The sequence below is a fragment of the Lepidochelys kempii genome, chromosome 6 (genome assembly GCF_965140285.1).
Source record: "Lepidochelys kempii isolate rLepKem1 chromosome 6, rLepKem1.hap1, whole genome shotgun sequence".
In the NCBI taxonomy this organism is placed as follows: domain Eukaryota; kingdom Metazoa; phylum Chordata; order Testudines; family Cheloniidae; genus Lepidochelys; species Lepidochelys kempii.
In genome coordinates, this window is record NC_136385.1 from 10,686,857 (window position 1) to 10,707,498 (window position 20,642).

At 48.1% G+C, this 20,642-nt stretch overlaps 1 protein-coding gene across 1 annotated transcript in view; it reads right to left on the bottom strand.

The window, feature by feature from the left end:
- Window positions 1-8,572: 8,572 nt before the first annotated feature.
- Window positions 8,573-20,642, bottom strand: part of LOC140913656 (uncharacterized) — a 30,674-nt gene continuing 18,604 nt past the window's right edge. Inside the window, 4 exon segments of the mRNA XM_073350416.2 lie at window positions 8,573-10,140; window positions 10,744-10,833; window positions 13,090-13,206; window positions 13,937-14,195. Coding sequence (XP_073206517.2) covers window positions 8,573-10,140; window positions 10,744-10,833; window positions 13,090-13,206; window positions 13,937-14,195 — 2,034 coding nt within the window.

Genomic DNA, 20,642 nt, shown 5'->3' on the forward strand with positions numbered 1-20,642 from the left:
TCTTTACCCAACTTCTCCCAAATGCAAAGTATATTTCCAAAAAGATCGAAAAGTATATTCCTGCTTCTGAGTAACCAAAAGGCTGTGAGGCCCCCTCTGTGCCCCTCACTGCACTGATCAAAGCAGACGGCTTTGTTATAACTGCTCTTTTCTCTCAATAACTTGACTCTGTGTCCCTAGAAGAGGAAGTGGAATGCCAATACTAACACCACTGAGATATTCCCGGGTCTCAGCCCTGACATGTAGTGGCAGGACATGGGGGAAGTTCTGTCTGGGTCCTGTCATTCTGCTTCATGGCCTGATACTCATGTACAAAAGGTTCTGGTTTGGGGGATTTTATAGAGGACTGTAACCAGGATCGGGAAAGCAGGGCAGTTGCCCCAGGCGCAAAGTTGTGGGGGCAAAAAAATGGGGCAGTATAGGAGGGACATGTGGGGTCACATGCCCCCTGCCCAGATTTCTGCCTTCAATTTAGCACGACTGATTAGAAGCCGGTGGGAGCCACCCAGCCCTCTTGGGCCCCTGGCTCTCCGTACTGTGGGAGCTGAGGCACTGGCTGGCTGCCTGGCAGTCCTCCCTGCCCTGTGCCCCGAACCGGGCCGCCTCTGTATGACCAGGTGCTCCCCAGGCAGGGTGGGTAGCACAGTTCTGAGCTGTGCCCCAATGCACTCTTGCCTCTCCCCCAATGAAACTTGGCGCCAGCCAGCAACACCCCTGGAACTGGCCCCAGCCTGTGAAGCCAGGCTGCCATGACTCCCTGAGGCGCTTGCTGTGGGGCATGCCAGAGTTTGAAAATCTGTGTGCTAAATGGATTATGATCAAATTTACAGATAGGCAAAGTAAGAAAATTGCAGGTTGAGAACTTATTATAGTCAAAATCCAGTGATTTACTTTTGAATTAAGATGTTCCAAAGGACTTGCAAATGAACAGTAAAAAAACAGGCATAATTTGTTGACTTAAGGATATTTACTTTGTAGATTTTGACATGTGATGTTGACAATTTATGTATGAATGGTTGTAAAAGCTTTAACTTTTTGAATCTCAATGTCTATTATCATTAAGTAATTGTCTAACCTCCCCCTTTCCCATAATTTCCCGCAACTGAGAAAATTTAAATCAATAAAAAATATTTTTAAAATGCTTAAAATAAACATTGATATCTGTTGAAATTATTTTTAAAAAGTGAATTCTGCCAGACCTACCTATCGGTTACAATTAGTTGACCTTGTCTTCAGTGTTGCCATGAGAGTTGTATAGCAGCAATAAACAGCTTGGTATATTTTACTTTTCAAGAAACTTGGAGAACTCTTCATCCATGCTTGAATATTTCCACTTCCCTTCCTTTTTTAATTCCAAAATGCCAACACAGACACACCAGCTCTCAGTTCGATCAAGTCTGAGGAAACATACACAATGATTTCCAGTGTTGTATATCATCCTAAGAACTTAGTACCTGTAATGACAGCACCTTTGCTTTAAAAAGACACTAATGTTGATGCAAATAACATTGATGTCCCAATCAATATTTGAAACATTATTTTGTATAGTGTCATTTTCAAGATATATGGAAAAGAACTAAAGAAAGGGCAGATGAAATGTTTATCTGTGGTGAGTGCCTTTATATGAACAGTCAGTGAACTTATTTGAACACAGTTCATTATTTTAATATAACACTCCAGATGCATTTTGTTTCCCTTCAACTCGTACCATGAATAGAAATCTCTGATGGAAACAGCTGAAGGTCACATTTTAGAATTTTTCTATGGTTGGACTTAACCTCCACTGTAATGAATAAGATGCATGGTTCACCATTAGTGAGATGACATTTACTCAATTGATATATGTTGCACTTGTTCACTTTGATTCTGAAATTGCAAAATAAGCAAAAAAGTTGCTAGTTATTACAATAAAAATATTTTAATTAATTAAGCAATTCTTACTTTCGTTGTTAGTGCCGATCACTGGTGACACCTATATTTACTCATTCCTATGCGTTTGAATTATAAGACCCCCTTTTGTACACAAGGGAATTTTCTTCATGAATTACTGCAGAGAATTCCTATATAATTTAGCACTGAGTCTGCCTCTCCATAAAATGTTTTCATGGTCTTTAGTCCTGATACAGCTAACTACTACACCAAACATCCACATGGAGGGGGAACGTTAATAAAGGTGCATGTGCAGATGGGTTGGAAAAGGGCTTCAGAGATTCATAGCTATTAAGACCAGAAGGAACCAGCCAACCATCTATATCACCTCCGTAACACAGGCCATGAAATTTCTATGAATTACTCCTGTATGGAGCCCAATAACTTGTGTTTGGCTAAACCATCTTCCAGAAAGGTGTCCAGACAGAATTTGAAGACATCAGGAGCTGGAGAATCTACCACTTCCCTTGTGAGTTTCTCCCACTAGTAAATCACCCTCACGGTGGAAAATTTGTCCTTATTTCCTAATTCAATTTGTCTTTCTTCGGCTTTCAGCCATCGGGTCTTGATGTGCCTTCATAAGAGGAGCATTTCAGGGGTGTGAAAGTAGGTTTTCAGGCACAGACTGTGGACACAAAAGTTTATTAGCCAAGAATGTGCAAGTCTACTTCATATGGGAGCCATTTCCATGACATGCCCCCTCCGCATACAGGGCTGTATTTATGTCCCAAGCCCAGGTCCAACTGCCATAACTGCCACTTTGGAATGTCCCATTCTCCTCCCTCCCTCCCCCACCACAACACAGGGCTGCGTTTACTCCCCCTCCCCCAAGAGAACCAGGCCTGCAGGCTGCTCTGTGATGGGGAAGGGTCAGGAAACCACTTCTGGGGAAGAAGAGACTGAGACGTTCCCCTTCCAGGAGCCCCTGGGGCTGAGCTATCCCTGCACAAAGGCACTGAACACACCAAGGCAGGGACTCCTCACTCCCCTCCCAGCACTGAGGGGTCACAAAACAGCAGCTTCCACTGGGGGGGGCAAGGCAGAGGGAGAAATGTGTCCGATTTCCCCTCCCCACCCAAGCTGCTCCGAGGATCACTGGCCACCTGTTCCAGTGTAGACAGCACACTCCACCACAGACTGAGGGGATCAAAGTGTCCCAGGCCAGGCTGGTCAGGGTGGCTAATCCCCCTCGCTGTCTGAGGCTGCACTTATGGGGTGGAGAAGATGACTGGCCAACTGCCAGTTTGGAAGGTCCCACTCTCCTGGAGGAGTTGGGTGGGGATTGCTCAGACACAATCTCAAAATTTGTCACTTTGGTAAAAATCCCCCTTTCTTAAAGAGAACAGGAAAAATGAAAAGGGTCTGATTGTTCAGAAACCCAAACCCACCAAAATTAAAGAGGTGAAATTTCAGCCTTTGGCATCCTTCGACTGAAGTACTCAATGGTTTTTTTGCCTTGGTCCTGGGCAACACAGTATGGGGAGGAGGTGAGCAGCCCTCAGTGGTGAAAGAACAGGCTGAGAACTATTTAGAAAAGCTGGACATGCACAAGTCCATGGGGCTGACTGCACTGCATCTGAGGGTGCTGAGGGAATTAGCTGATGTGACTACAGAGCCATTGGCCATTATCTTTGAAAACTCATGGCCATCGGGGGAGGTCCTGGACGATTGGAAAAAGGCAAATATAGTGCTCATCTTTAAAAAAAGGGAAGAAGGAGAACCCGAGGAACTACAGACCAGTCAGCCTTACCTCAGTCCCTGGAAAAATCATGGAGCAGGTCCTCAAGGAAACCATTTTGAAGCACTTGGAGGAGAGGAAGGTGATCAGGAACAGTCAACATGCATTCACCAAAGGCAAGTCATGCCTGATCAACCTGATTGCCTTCTATGATGAGATAACTGGCTCTGTGGATATGGGGAAAGCAGTGGACATGATATATCTTGACAAGTTTGCAGATGACACTAAACTGGGGGGAGAGGTAGATATGCTGGAGGGTAGGGATAGGGTCCAGAGTGACCTAGAGAAATTGGAAGACTGCGCCAAAAGAAATCTGATGAGGTTCAACAAGCACAAGTGCAGAGTCCTGCATTTAGAACGAAAGAATCCCATGCACCGCTACAGGCTGGGGACCGACTGGCTCGGCAGCAGTTTTGCAGAAAAGGACCCGGGGATTACAGTGGATGAGAAGCTGGATATAAGTCAGTAGTGTGCCCTTGTTGCCAAGAAGGCTAATGGTATATTGGGCTGCATTAGTAGGAGCATTGCCAGCAGATCAAGGGAAGTGATTATTCCCCTCTATTCGGAACTGTTGAGGCCACATCTGGAGTATTGCATCCAGTTTTGGGCCCCCCACTACAGAAATGATGTGGACAAATTGGAGAGAGTCCAGTGGAGGGCAATGAAAATGATCAGGGGGCTGGGGCACATGACTTATGAGGAGAGGCTGAGGGAACTGGGCTTGTTTAGTCTGCAGAAGAGAAGAGTGAGGGGGGATTTGATAGCAGCCTTCAACTACCTGAAAGGGGCGGGGGGTTCCAGAGAGGATGGAGCTCGACTGTTCTCAGCGGTGGCAGATGACAGAACAAGGAGCGATGGTCTCAAGTTGCAGTGGGGGAGGTCTAGGTTGGATATTAGGAAACACTATTTCACTAGGAAGGCGGTGAAGCACTGGAATGGGTTACCTAGGGAGGTGGTGGAATCTCCATCCTTAGTGGTTTTTAAGACCCGGCTTGACAAAGCCCTGGCTGGGATGATTTAGTTGGGGTTGGTCCTGCTTTGAGCAGGGGATTGGACTAGATAACCTCCTGAGGTCTCTTCCAACCCTAATAGTCTCTGATTCTATTCCCCCCACCCCCATCCCCACAGTGAAATGGTTCATCCCCTCAGCTGGGAGCTTTTATCCTGAGTCTGGGGATAAGTTTCCAACTCCCTCCTCCCTTACCCCAGCACAGGTGAGAATGGTCCTTCCTCAGCCCAGAGTGGCAGCTGGTAATTAGGAGTGGGGGCGGGGTTGTGCAGTTTGAAAGTAGAGGGGGAATTGCCCAGAGAAGGACAGTCTGGGCCTCTATTGGCTCCATCCCACAATCCAAACCCAAGATGCCCTTTGCCCTTCATTGCGGCATTAACCCCTGGGAGCAGCAGCTGCAGGGAGCAAGAGGGGAAAATGGGCTCAGGAGGATCAAACAGCTCCTGAATTTCTAAGGTTCCCAGTGAATGTTTCCTGAGGGGCCACAAACAGGCTGCCCTGGCCTCAGCCCCTGAGAGGTCACTGCCCCCCTATATCCTATGGGGCTGATCACACTTCACAGGGATCTAGGAGATCACCCCCATTTCTCTTCCTGCCCATTTTCACCATTTATGGCCAGGCAGCCCTACCCCATCTTGGTGGAGGGGCACCCCAGCTGAAGCTCCAGGGGCAGAGGGCACTGTGACTGCAGCTCAGGTTCCTAATAAATGATTCTGTCTGAGGAGTAAATAAAAAGGGCCATAATGATAAACTGACCCTGGAGCCCATGCTGATCACTCAGCAACTGTCACATGAGCCCAGATACAGACCAGGAGAGTCTGTCTGCTTGGGAAATTGCCAAAGCTGGTTGAGGGGAGGGATGGGGATGGCACTCAGGGGGTAGGAATGGAGCAGGGGTTCAGGTTGTCTCCACTGTATTGCATGAGAATTTCAGCTTTCATTACAAAAAGTAAGTTTCTAGCCCTCATGGTAGCAGAGAAAAACCTTGAAAACATGAAACCAGTGCACCTAACAGCTCAGAAACCTAAAGCAAGAAAAAACCTCCAACTTTTATTATTTTAGAAAAATCTCATGAGTTTTAACCATTTGGGGCTGGCAAACTGTTTCCCTAACATGTATCCCTGAGGCAGTTCAGTCTTAGTACAGCTCAGAGTCACTAAGGGGAGAGAGATACACAATAACTACTATCAGCAATTGGAGTTTGATAGTGAGTCAAGATGTCAGATAACCAAACTCAACCGATTTATTGATTGGAAGTAAAATCAGTGTAATACAGGAAGGTCAGTATGTACCCAATCTGGAGAACTGTCTTGCAGCAGTTTACATCTTCACTCTGTTCCAAACTATGAGTTCAGTTTTACTCATATTTGTATTTTCCTCATTTAGAAGACAGAAAATTCCAGAATCCACAGACCTTACACACCTTTTCTTATCTAATTATGCACACAACAGTTTAGCTGGCGGTAGACCATAGCACACAAGGAGCATAAAACCAAAGAAATATTTGCACTCACTGTACCTAGCACACACTTCATATTTGGCAAACCTTAACAGAGTATACATCTTACATCTGACAAATTCTGCATATACAATGAACAAAGGTTAGAACAATTTAACAACTAGTAAATTTGCACAATAAAGCTTAGCATAAGCACAACGTATTCTGGGAGATTTTAACAAATTCAATGCTCTACCACCCCCATTTTTAGAGTGCAGATAATGATTTAAAGCAGATTACAACTGAGCTGAACTGCAGCTGGCATAACCAGCTCCAAAAAGAAAGGCAAGATGGCTGCTTTTCCCCAACATCATCTCCCAAGAGTGACTGGAACATGGCAAATTCAGCAGTGCAAGGAAGATTGCAGGGCTTCACTTACACACATGGGAGGCAGCCATTTCAGACTCATAATTCTATTGTATTATTTTATTCCCTCCAGGAATGATGACACAACAGTGAGATAAAGTTGCATCTCATCGTCACCCTCCGAAAGAGAGGCATGGCCACGGATTTCCCCAGTTGGAGGAACGAGGAGACATTGGCCCTGTGCTGCTGCTCAGTTTCATCTGTGAACGCTGCCGGGACCAGTTTCTCTCCCTCTCTGTTTAAGACTCTCTCTCTCTCTCTCTCTCTCTCTCTCTCCTCAAACAGGGTTCTCTGAGCTGTCTGTTCTCACGCAGGATCCCATCTCTGTCCCTGCTCTATGAACCCTGGCTGTTTCACATCCATGTCACACTCTGGGCTGGGACTGCAACTCCACAAGTTGTTTATTGAAAACACCTACAACTAGCAGCAAACAAGTCCCAGCCTGGAAAGTAGAGCAAAGGTGCTCAGAGATAATTTCCCTCACTTCTTGACATTACGTGTCAGGGTTGAGATCCAGGTACATCTCAGTGTTAGTGGACTTAAAGTGCCACTTCCTCTTCCAGGGACACAAACTCAAATTATTCAGAAAACAAACCATTGTAACAGGAAGCAGCTCTCTGAAACTTCTACTATATCAATCCCTCATCCCTGCCCTTGCCTTTTTTCTGGCGTATGGCTTCTCATGGCACAAACAATGAATTAGATGTTGGGTAAGTGATGTGGTCACGCTATCATGGCAGCAGCATCCAGAGACGTCAAGTGCATGCATCTACCATCAAGATGATAAAGAAGGCAATCCATAACCAAACAGCATACTGTTTGTACTTGAGCCCCACAGGAACAGGATGGGGAGGTCAAGAAGCTGGATAAAGATGTAAGTTAAACCACCTGTCACCACAATGTATCCTGTTGTAATGAAGAAGGATCTTTCATTTTATATGGTTATTCCGAGGAGCATGTGAGAGCTGATTCAGAGAGACTAGGGTAGTGGTTGTCAACTTTTCCAGAATACTGTACCCCTTTCAGTAGTCAGATTTGTCTTGCATACCCCAAGTTTCACCTCACTTCAAAAATACTTGCTTACAAAACCAGACATAAAAATACAAAAAAGTGTCACAGCACACTATTACTGAAAAATTGCTTACTTTCTCATTTTTATCATATAATTACAAAATAAATCAAATGGAATATAAATATTGTACTTACATGTCAGTGTATAGTATATAGAGCAATATAAACAAGTCATTGTCTGTATGAAATTTTAGTTTGTAACTTTCCTAGTGCTTTTTATGTAGCCTGCTGTAAAACTAGGCAAATATCTAGATGAGAAGATGTACCCCCTGAAGACCTCTGTGTACCCCCAGGGGTACACATACCCCTGGTTGACAATGACTGAACAAGGGGATGCAAATCTGACTTGTCTATCCATCAAGAAGTGCATCATCAAAATAAAATATAGTCCCACACCACCTGTTGCCGCTGTTTCTAAGAAATGTTGTGTCTCATGTACTGTCTGACAGGTTCAACTATTTCAGAAAAGGGGTGTCTTGACTTTAGCCGTATTATCATTGGTGTGACCCAGAAACTCCAGTCTCCAATCTTCTGGTCCTAGCTGGTATTGCTTGCCTGGTAATTAGGTGTGAGACAGGGCCCTGGCTGCATTATGCATACAGCCAACTATTACAACAGCTTGCTTCATAATTTTATCTCAAAGCCAAATCAAAATGCCCTTCCTTTTGATTCAGGACATGCGGGAGATGTCGCTGCCTTTCATTAATGCAGGAGAAAAAAGTTCCTTTTCAGTCTGTGCCAGAATTTTTGTCTATTTTTCAAGGAACCTGAGAGGATGGGAGCCGCAGTGAGTGAATGGCCTGGGAGAAATCAGAGCCTGTAAAGCGCAGTCCTGACTCCTGACATCCCTGTCCCAGCTGCAATCCACAATGATTGTTTAGGCGCCTCTAGGGTGAAATTCTCCCATCTCCAGGGCCACACAAATTATTTTAACAAACCCAGGACTGAACCTAATGTCTGGTTAGTGAGGAGGTGGGAGCAGTTCAGAGTGGGGGAGCAGGTTCCCTCTTTTACAGGCTTTGGGAAAAGAGTGAAATGAGAAATTGAAGAGGTTTCTCCAATCAAACACAAGGGTCAGGAGTCTCTATCCTCAGTGGGTCCTCTGGTGTTTAGTGAGAGATGATGAGCGAGCAAAGCGCTTCCCACACTGAGTGCAGGAATATGGTCGCTCTCCTGAGTGGGTTCTCCGGTGTTTCGTAAGAGATGATGAGCGAGCAAACCGCTTCCCACACCGAGCGCAGGAGTATGGCTTCTTTTCCAAATGGATTTTCTGATGTTTGGTAAGAGACGATGAGTGAGCAAAGACCTTCCCGCATTGAGTGCAGGGATAGGGTCGCTCTCCTGAATGGATTCTCTGGTGGTTGATAAGGCCTGACGATTGGGTGAATCTTTTCCCACACTCAGTGCAGTAATAGGGTCTCTCCCCAGTATGGATTCTTTGGTGGACTCTGAGTTGTACTAGACGGACAAACTTTTTCCCGCATTCACCACAGTGATGGAGTCTTTCCCCAGTGTGAATTCTCTGGTGCAGAGTGAGACTTTCTGGATGACCGAATATTCTCCCACACTCATCGCATCGATGGGGTCCCCCCGTACGATGGATTCCTTGGTGTCTCCTGAGACTTTGAAGGAGACTGAATTTTTTCCCACACTCAGCACAGCAATGGGGCTGCTCCCCAGTGTGGATCCTCTGATGTCTAATGAGATGTTCTCGTAGGCAGAATTGTTTCCCACACTCGTGGCACAGGAAGGGTTTCTCTCCGCTGTGGATTTTCAGGTGTCTAGTAAGACTTGATGTAAGTTTGAAGCCTTTGCCACATTGGTTACAGTGATGGGGCCTCTTTTCTGAGTGGATTCTCTGGTGATTACGAAATGTTGATGAATCCATAAATCGCTTTCCACACTCAGCGCAGGCATAGGGTCTCTCTCCTGAGTGGATTCTCTTGTGGATGGTAAGAGCTGTTATTTGGAAGAATCTTTTTCCGCACTCAGCACAGCGATAGGGTCTCTCTCCTGTATGTATTCTCTGGTGGGCAGTGAGCAGTGATAACTGGTTGAATATCTTCCCACACTCAGAACAGGGATGGGCTCTCTCCTTTCTGTGGGTTTTCCCATGTGCTTTGAATGCCTTCTTTCTCCTGAAGCTCTCCCCACACTCGCTACATTGATAGAGATTCTGTCTCCTATGAACCATCCAGTGGTGGCTTATCAGGTCTTTCTGCACCTTGAATTCTTCCCTGCACACACGGCAGGTATATAAGCTCTTTCTGGGCTCAGTTTGTCCCTTTTCAGGCAGCTTTAGATGTGACCTGGATCTCCTCTGATGGCTTCTTGGGGTTGCTGGCTCCTTCCTGGTCAGGTTCTTCCTCTGCCCTTGTGGCCTGTCCTGCCTTTTGTGGTGTCTTTCCCACTCAGTTTTCTGGGAATGGTTCTCCCCTGATGTCCCTGGGAAAGGCCTGAGTGGCTCCAGGTTGCCAGACCCTTCCTCAGGAGTCTGCCCCTCAGCTCTGCTCAGGGTCCTGGCACCCTCTGGGTGGGGAAGAGTATCCAAATGTTATTTTCTGCGCTGTTGACAAGGGGAAACCACTAATATTCCCAGCAAAGGGATGAGCCTGAGTCAGCCCCGTGCCCCCCCTCCTCAGAGCAGTGCTGGCTCTTGGCACTTGAGTGCAAGAGGCCAAACTCCCAGGAGCCCCAGTGCTGGGGAAGAAGGAGAAGATCAATGTCCCACAGACCCTGCTAATAGTCCCCCAAGTCAATGAACATGAGAATTAGCCCCCATGATTCTCTCCCTACTCTGAGGCCCATCTCAGTGGGGAGAACAGCATCACCACACACCAGCACTGACAACCCTCTCCCGAGGGACACACACGGAACACTCACACTGTGATGGGATCCCAACGGCTCCGTGTTCTATGGAAAATGGGGGAGGGGGAGAGACTGGGGGAATCTGCGTAAGGGGAGAGATGGGGTTTCTACGGGGATGTCAGGGTGAGGAACTGTAGCTCTTTTCATGTTTGGGCTTCAATCCCTATTGTAATGCTCTGTGAGAGGAGAGTTTGCAGCTGATGGATGACTCCAGAAATGAGCTTTCCAGCTTCCACAATGGAAAGGGCAGAGCTGGTTCCCTACCTGCTCCAGGGGAAGACGTTTGTGTGAGGAAGAAGCCCAAGCAGCTTTCAATTAGTGACCAGTCCCAGGTCTCCTCTGCAGCTGGAAAATCTGCACCAAGACAAAAGGTCTTTGGTTGACAGCACATGGACCGAATGAATATCACTGAGAGAAGCCCTTTCCCCACCATCATAAATGATGCATAAAATGGGGGCTTGATTTTCAATTTGTATTGTGGTAGCACAACTGAGTTTATGGTTGTATAGCACCAGGTGCTGCACAAAACCACAGAGATCGTCCTGATGTTGAGCTTATACACTAAATATACAGAGGGTGGGAGAGAACCTGAGTCAAAGGACTAACTTGCTGTTGTAATAATTGGGCCCACAAAATTACCCTAATTGACAGTATAATTATAAACTTTCTCACAGTTTTTATAAAGTGTTACAATATCCTACAATAAATGTCAATGGGAAAAGGTGCAAAATATAAACAAAAAGATAGAATTAGTCCAAACAAAAAAGGCCTATAATGCAATTCAAGAATAGTGTTAAAATTATGATTGGTAAACAAGACAAGCATGGAACCGTAAATTAATAAACCAAAATGAATGTGTCAGAAATCAGCCCTAACTGGAGAAAAACCCAATGAGGGGCTGGGCTGTTTTGCCTATTACTTCCTTTTGGGGTTTTTCAAAAGTAAACACCTTTGAGGGGAAAAAAAGGAGCAGGATTGAATGCAACCCTCGCTGACTGAAAAAAGCAGCAACAGCAGGTGCGTGCCAACAACTGCTGCAGTGAGTGATACCATCATGCTACCACCCTGATCCTCTTTTGGGACCCCAGATCTTCTTCATCCTTACCCTAAGAGATGTACTAACAAGACTGGACTAGAGAGAGGGAGCCTGAGGATGCTGTCACCATTTCCAGTTCTGGCTAACTCCCAAAAATCACCTGGAATGTGAGACTTTGTCCCCTTCTCCGCCAAGCACTATGAGTTCTTTTAGTTCCTCAACTTATTTCTTCTCTTTCCAATTTTTCTCCCTTTGCTTTAGATTAAATAAGAGTCGGGCTTAGCTGGCCAAAACTGCCATAGTTTGCAACATTGCTGTAAGCCTGTGATCAAAGAGGCAGACAGAAGCACAGCCCAGACCAGCTCAACGCTGGTACACGTTTACCAGATAGGTCTGATCAGACTGCATGCCATGCCTGTGTTTCTGCAGCCACAAAGCTCTAAGTAAGAGTCAGCCAGAGACAGAAGCTGCATGTTCTATATTTGCTGTGCTTTTCTCTTCCCTCTTGTGTGTGTTTGTCTTGTTTTGTCTTCTAAGAAACAGGATCAGATTTTAACATCACCACAACAGCTCCAGCCCATTTCAACTAACTGCTTCTCTTTTGCCCAAAAGCAGAGTTATTACCATCTTTAATATAATCTAAAAGACTTTCAAACAGAGGCTTTTTGTCTAAAGACTCTCTCCAGCTAAAGGGCAAGGAAACAAGGGACATTTATTTTAACAAAGTCATACTTAACATTTGACATTTCAGATGCCTAAACTTTTTTCCTTCTTTTTCTGTATATTTAATAAAAGGTTAGAAAGAATTTTTCATGCTGTTTTCCATGGTACTGAGCAGGCTACAGCCTCTGTATTCCAAACCCCAAACCTTATTTAACATTCTTTAATACTGGCCATGACAGTGTCATGTTAACACCTTTGTCTCTCTGGGCCCATATATTCTACATGAATTAATACAACATTGTCCAAGCTCAGCCAGCAGCTCAGTGGCAGAGTGAGGAATGGAGTCCAGGTCTCCTCACTCACACAACATGATGTTGCCTCCCAAGCAGTCCTGGGGAGTAATAAGGAAATCCTTTATTAATGTCAACTGAGAGCCCACAAAAGCGATGGAACGATGTTGGGTCTCTACAAAACTGTGCCTGAAGTGAGAAAGGAAATTCCCAAGTGCTGCTCGGTCAATGATTCCGACAGCCAGGGAGGGGTTACAAACACTTTAGTGGATGGAATTAGAAAACAAAATGATCTTGACAAAGTGGAGAATTGGTCCAAAATTAACAAGATGAAATTCAAGAAACACAAGTAGAAAGTGGAAGAAAATATCAGATGCACAACTAGAAAATGGGGAATAACTGGCTTGGCAGCAGTACAGCAGAAAATAATGTGGTGGTTATAGTGGATCATGAATGAATGAGAGCTGACAATGTGATACGGTTGCAAAAAAGCCTAATAGAATTAGTCTAAAAGACTAACATTCTGAAATGTATTGTCACTTTGGCCAAAATGTACCAGGATTTCAGCTGCCTTCAAGCTACTCATTTGTCCCTTGCACAACACTTTAACTCCCTCCTCACCTGGGTGGGTGCCTCTCAGGATGACCCCATCTTCATCTTCTGTGGGACCCTGGACACACAGCTCTTCCCCTCGCTCTATCCTGGAGATCACCACTGACTTGGGGGTTTGGATTCCTGCTTAAACAAAAGCATCACTGCTCATAAGATCTAAGGTAAGTACTTCTAGCCATGGAACTGCTGCACTTTGCACAGCTCCATATGAAATGTTTGTGCCAATCAGGCAATAAACTAATCTATGTATTTGAAATGATTTTCCATGGAAACATGAACTGCAGCTTATGGTCAGCACTCCTGGTGCCTAGCAATGGCAGGATATTGAATTGCAAACAACCTTGCACCTGCGGAAAGAGGAGTTGGAGAGGACTGCAGTGTCTGAGGGGATTGGGGGCAACAGGTGTGGCACATAGTGTATATTTCTCCTTGGCCTAGGAGAGTTACTCTACTATGGCCCAGCACCCCTCTCCCTCCTGTGGATATGTCTACATAGCAATTAAATACTTGTAGCTGGCCTGGGTCAGATGACTTGGGCTTGAGAGACTTGGGCTGTGGGACTGTAAAATTGCTAAGTGGATATTTGGGGAGGGGTCCCAGAGCAGAGGCTCCAGCCCGAGCCTGAACATCTACAATGCAATTTTTAGCCTGAGCCCCATGTCCTAAGTCAACTGATCCAGGCTCGCCACAGCCGTGTCATGGGTCCAGCATAGATGAACCCAGTCTGTCTTTCACCTTAACTGTGGTGTTGGTGCCCTTTCATCCTGTTGCCTGCAGAACATATGGTCCTTTTCTGCTCATGTGCCCTATCTGGGGAACTACAAGAGCCAGAATTCTCTGGAAAACAGCTCCTCACCTAATGAGACCAGAGTCTGGTAATTTTCCCACATAACGTGTTTGTAAAGTTGCCTTTGCTCCTCGCCCAGCAGCACCCACTCCGCTGGGGAGAAATACATGGCCACATCCTCAAACGTCACTGACATCTGAAAGGACAAACAAATCAACTCAGCATGGCAAAGTTTATACACTGGTAGAGGAAGAGTTGTTGCAGGTGATGCAGATGCACAGTGGTCCACGCAAGTGGGAGGGTCTGGGAGGCTTGAAAGTTCGTACCATTATTATGGGTGCAGGTTTGTCTCAATGTGAAAAAAGTAATGGACAGTGTTTTCCTGTGACTTTTTTTCTGTGTCCATTACTCACCCCACAGTTGTGGCTCCAGCAGCGGGGCCCAGCCCACGGCTGTGGGTATTGTATTCGGGCACAAAGGGTTGCATCACTGCTGAGGGTTAGTCCTCCTGACTCTCTGTCATGAAGGGGCAGGCAGGCCAAACTTCAGTGAGTGTTGCTGCAATCCAGAGCACCAGGACACAGCCCCACTTACATTTAGCCGGCACACCCGACCCTCTGTCACCATGCTGGGGGGCTGGGCAGACCAAACCTGGGCAGCACTGCAACCTCACATGCCATGATGCAATGCCCAGAACAGGACACCGGGCCCAGCCCCTCAAGACCCTGCTGAAGCCACTGCTGCGGGGTGAGAGTGGGGCACTGGACTCAGCCGTACAGAACACAGGAGCTGCTGGAGCTGCACTGTGGGGTGAGCACAGGGTGGGTTCGCTCTCCAGTCGCTCCCCCCCGGGCTTGCCCTCTCTATGGGGCGGGAATGAGGGTTACAGTGTTGTAGCCTTGTCGGTCCCAGGATATTAGAGAGACAAGGTGGTGGAGGGAATCTCTCTTGCTGGACCAACTTCTGTTGATGGAAGAGAGAAGTGCTTGAGCTACACAGAGCAGGGTCCCAAAGCCCAGGCTCCAGCAGGAGCCCAAATGTCTGCACTGCCATTAAACTGCCCCTAGGCTGAGCCCCATCAGCTGGCACAGCCCGGCTGCAGGTTTCAGTTGCCATCTGCACAGACCCTGGGAGCCCCAGCCAGAGAGCTGCAGCTCAAGCAGGAGCAGCCCAGGCTGGTAGCGCTGGAGGCCCCGGGCTGGATCCCCAGCACGCTGCCCGATGGGGCGCTCACAGAAGGAACCTTCCCCCCGCGGTACCCACGGACCCAGCGCAGCCTCCCCCCGCGCTCCCATCGCCGGTGTGTGCAGCGGCCCCGGCCCGGCGCCGAGCCCGGTGTCCCGAGCGGGCCGGGCCCAGCCCCCGTGGCACAGGCCAGGGGAACCGACCGAACGGAGCCGCCCCCCAGCCCCGGCCGGTGCCTGCTCTGCGGGGAGGGGTCAGAACCCGGCAGCCCCCGCAGCCCCGCACCGGGGAAGGGTCCCGCCGGGCTCCGCTGCACAGACCGGCCCCCGGGGGGTGGCTCCGGTCCCAGGCGCGGTTCGGCTCCGGCACCAGCAGCCTCCTCCCCGGGCAGCGATTCGCAGCCTCCGCGGCCGCTTCCCTCCCTCCGCGGCCGCCTCTGGCGGCGCCTCCCCGGGCCCCGCTCACCGCCCCGCGCGCCGGGGCTGCAGCCTGCAGAGGGGGCTCGCTCCCGCACGCGCCGCTCGGGCCGGGCTCGGCCCTCGGGTCTCCGCGGCGGGCACGAGAAGGTCCCTCCCTTCGCCCGCCCCCTCGCGCAGTCATGCCTGGGCCTGTCTAGGCTGCGGAGGACCCCGAGCTCTGTGGGTTTAACCCTTAACCATCTCGGTCGGGGAAGCGAGTTGCGGGGGGAGCCACTAGGGGAGACGGGGTGAAGCCGGTTCCCTGTGGGTTGGTGGCTCCCATCCCTTGTGCAAAGGCGGGTATCGCACCAATGTTACAGTGGGGGGCTGGGCGCCCTGTGTAGGGTGGAAACCACTTCAACCCGGGGGGGCTGCCACCACTGTTCCCTCTAAGCTCGGCCTGTGCGCGTGCGCACAGATCCTAAACCCCGTGCACACGGCGAAACACCGCGTGCACAAAAATTTGCACAGAAGAAATTTTTTGTGCACAGGGCCTGTCAAAAATTAGAGGGCACATTGGCTGCCGCACCTGCACTCCCAGCACCCTGAGTTCCAGCCCCCCTGTTAATTCATCAGGGTGTGAGACACCTTTTCAAACATTTCACCAGAATAAACATGGTTTGAGATTAGTAAATTAATACATTATTTAATAATTATTCAGATCTGGAACTGGGATGTGAGTGGCTGTAAGTAAGAAAATACTTTTGGGGATATCCTAAGTGCCATTAAGGTGACAGAAGATAATTCCCAGAGGTGAAATTCCATGTCTGGGCTACACTCTGCTACATATCATACCTGCGTTTCTATTTTGTATCTATTTGACAGTAGTCATACCACATCCATGAAAAAAAAAAATCAACCAAAAGCAATGGTCAACCAAACTGTGGCAGATCCACATGTTTTTACAAAGTTTATTTGGACAACAGTTACTATTTAAGAAGTCTATAGGACTAACCCTGCTTTGTTCTTAGATGTGTCTACAGTATGAAATTATTTCGAAATTATTCTATTCGAATTTTCAGAAGCTATTTTATACATTCGGTCTTCTGTGTCTCCACTAAAGTGTGTGAATTCGGCAGATTGCGTCCACAGTACCGAGGCTAACATCGAATGTCGGAGCAGTGCACTGTGGGTAGCTATCCCACAGTTCCCACAGTCCCCACCACCCATTGGAATCCTGGGTTAAGCTCCCAGTGCATGATGGGACAAAAACATTCTCGCAGGTGTTTCTGGGTGTGTGTCGTCAGAAAGCTACAGCAGACAATTGTTTCGCGCCTTTTTGGCGTGCAGACGCCATACTGCTTTCAGCAGACGGTGCACCGCTGCTCTCCTGCTACGATGAATCCACCTCTCCAACTCAACTGTGCTCGGCCATCGTGAACCAAGCAGCACAGCTTCCGCCACAACTCTGCTCTCCTGCTATTGCCACGCTTCCAAGCTTCTCCGTGTTGTCTGTCCTGGGCTCCCACCTCCGTGAAAGCCACAGAAGACAACCATTTTCCGCCATTGTTTGGCTACCAGGAACCAAACAGCACAGCTTCCGCCACCAACTCTGCTCTCCTGTTATTGCCACACTTCCAAGCTTCTTCATGTTTTCTGTCCTGGGCTCCCACCTCCGTGAAAGCCACAGAAGACAACCATTTTCCACCATTGTTCGGCTACCGTGAACCGAACAGCACAGCTTCTGCTGCCAACTCTGCTCTCCTACATTTTGCACCCTTTTTCCTGGATTACCTGTGCAGACGCCATAGCCATGAACCCAATCAGATCTCTGCTGAAGTTTTGACCATTGTAAATACCTTGTGCATTGTCCAGCAGTATGTGCAGTACCTGCAAAACCAGGCGAGGAAGCAACGACAGCACGATTACTATACTGATGAGGACATGGACACAGACATTCCTAGAAGCACGGCATGTGGCAATTGGGAGATCATGGTGCTGTTGGGCCAGGTTCATGCTGTGGAACGCTGATTCTGGGCACGGGAAACAAGCACAGACTGGTGGGACCGCATAGTGTTGCAGGTATGGGATGATTCCCAGTGGCTGCGAAACTTTCGTATGCCTAGGACCACTTTCATGGAACTTTGTGACTTGCTATCCCCTGCCCTGAAGTGCAAAGACACCAAAATGAGAGCAGCCCTCACAGTTGAGAAGCGAGTGGCAATAGCCCTGTGGAAGCTCGCAACATCTGACAGCTACCAGTCAGTCAGGAATCAGTTTGGAGTGGGCAAATCTACTGTGGCGGCTGCTGTGCTGCAAGTAGCTAATGCAATCATTGACCAGTTGCTATCAAGGGTAGTGACTTTAGGAAATGTGCAGACCATTGTGGATGACTTTAATGCGCTGGGGTTCCCTAACTGCAGCGGGGCGATAGACGGAACGCATATCCCTATCTTCGCCCTGGAACACCGGGGCGGCCAGTACATAAACCGCAAGGGGTACTTTTCCATGGTGCTGCAAGCTCTGGTGGATCGCAAGGGACGTTTCACCAACATCAACGTAGGATGGCCAGGAAAGGTGCATGACGCTCGCATCTTCAGGACCTCTGGTCTGTTTGAACAGCTGCAGGAAGGAACTTACTTCGCAGACCAGAACATTACTGTTGGGAATGTTGAAATGCCTATCGTTATCCTCGGGGACCCAGCCTACCCCTTAATGCCATGGCTCAGGAAGCCACCCTGGACAGTAGTAAGGAGCAGTTCAACTAAAGGCTGAGCAAGTGCAGAATGGTGGTAGAATGTGAGTTTGGACATTTGAAAGCTTAGGGTTAGATCTCAGCACAACCAATATTCCATTTATAATTGCTGCTTGTTGTGTGCTCCACAATATCTGTGAGAGTAAGGGGGAGACATTTATGGCGGAGTGGGAAGTTGAGGAACTCACCTGGTGGCCAGTTTCGCACAGCCAGACAATAGCAGGGTGCACTGCACATCAGAGAAGCTTTAATAGCCAGTTTCATGACTGGCCAGGGTACGGTGTGAGAGTTGAGTTTGTTTCTCTTAAAGTTACCCGCCCCCTATATATATATTAAAGGAAATAAAGTCACAATTGTTTAAAAAATGTTCTTTATTATTTGTTGCACAAAACATTGAGAGAAATCAGAAGCTAGATGGGGGGGGGGGGGGGGGGTTGGGTTAGGGGAGTGGAGGAGGAGGGAAGGACAAGTCCAGAAACCAAATAAAAATTTAGGATATGCCAGCTTTCTGCTGCTTGTGCAATCCTCTGGGGTTGACTGTGTGGGTCAACATAGGCCCCCCCCCGACCCTGTGTTGTGTTCTTGGGCATCTGGGTGAGGAGGCTATGGAACTTGGGGAGGAGGGAGGGCAATTATTCAGGGGCTGCAGCGGCAGTCTGTGGTCTTGCTGCCTTTCCCGCATTAGATCCACCATACAGCGGAGCATGTCAGTTTGCTCCCCTATGAGCTTGACCATAGCATCCTGCCTGCTCTCATCACGTATGTCCCTCCTCTCTTCGTATTCATGTAATGCTTTACGTGACTCTGCAATTGTTTGCCTCCGCGCATTCAACTGGGCCCTATCAGTGCAGGAGGACTGCATGAGCTCGGCAAACATGTTGTCCCGAGTTAGCTTTTTCTGCCTTCTAATCTGGACCAGCCTCTGGGACGGAGTAGATAGGGGCCACATTGAAACATTTGCACCTGCTGCAGGAGGAGAAAAAGGGAGGGTAGTATTTTAAAAGATACATTTTAGAGAACAAAGGGGACACTGTTTCTCAGTGAAACAGGCAATTCATAGTACACAGCACATATTCTTTCTGTACAAGGTCTCATTTTGCCTCCTATACTGAAGTGCCTGCCACTTTGGTGAGAGTAAGCCATCACATGCGGCCAGGCAACAGAATTCAGCTTGCAGGCAGCCTGCAGGCTCTGTGGGATGATCGCTTCACACAACACCTTCCCCCCACACACACACCACAGGGCTCCGATGAGGCTCTGAGCAGGGATGAGCCCTTTAAACTAAACCGAACAGCCCAGCATGGCTCCGATGAGGCTATGAGAAGGGATGAGCCCTTTAACTAAACATGAACAGCCCAGCACGGCTGGGTTTTCCCCCACCGCGTGGCTCCGATCAAGCTCTCACTCACCAGAAGTGCCTTCTCCAGGGTCATGGTCTGGGAGCATGCTTTGGGAGTAGGGGAAGGCTATTGGCTCCAGCGTTAAGAATAGTTCCTGGCTAGGGGGGAAAACAGATTCCACACTTGTCACCTGTGCACTGTCCTCCTCCTCCTCCTCCTCTTCGTCCTCCAAAATCTCATCCTCCTTGCTCCATGCTACTCCCCCCTTGCAGGTGTCCACGGACAGTGGTGGGGTAGTGGTGTCGTCACCCCCAATAATGGCATGCAGCTCACGGTAGAAGCGGCATGTATGGGGCTGTGACCCAGAGCGCCTGTTCGCCTCCCTGGCTTTTTGGTACGCTTGCCTGAGCTCCTTGATTTTTGTATGACACTGTTCTGTGTCCCTGGAGTAGCCTCTTTCTGTCATGGCCCTGGAGACTTTAGCATATGTATTTGCGTTCCTTTTTTTGGAACATAGTTCTGCCATAACAGATTCATCTCCCCAACATGCAATGAGATCCAGTACCTCCCGTTTGGACCATGCTGGAGCTCGTCTGCGAATCCGGGACTGCGTGGTCTCTTGAGATGGTGGACTCTGCATGGTCGCCTGCGATGGTGTACTGTGCTGATGGTCACCTGTGCTGATGGTGACCAAACAGGAAATTCAAAAGTTCCTGGGGCTTTTACTACCTACCTGGCTAGTGCATCAGAGTTCAGAGTGTTGTCCAGAGTGGTCACAAGGGAGCATTCTGGGATAGCTCCCGGAGGCCAATATCGTCAAATTGCGTCCACAGTACCTGTAACCCAGAACTGCGATCTCAATTTTAGCGCTACTCCACTTGCCGAGGTGGAGTACAGAAATCGGAGTAAATGAGTACAGTACACTTTAGTTTTCAAGTTACTGGGAGAACTCTTCATCTGTGCAATAATATCTCCACTTCCTTTCCCTTTCAATTCCAGAAGTCCATCACAGAAACACCAACTCTCCATTTGATCAAGTTTTTGGAAAGATATAAAATGGTTCCCAGTGTTGTATGTTATCCTAACAGTTTTGTACT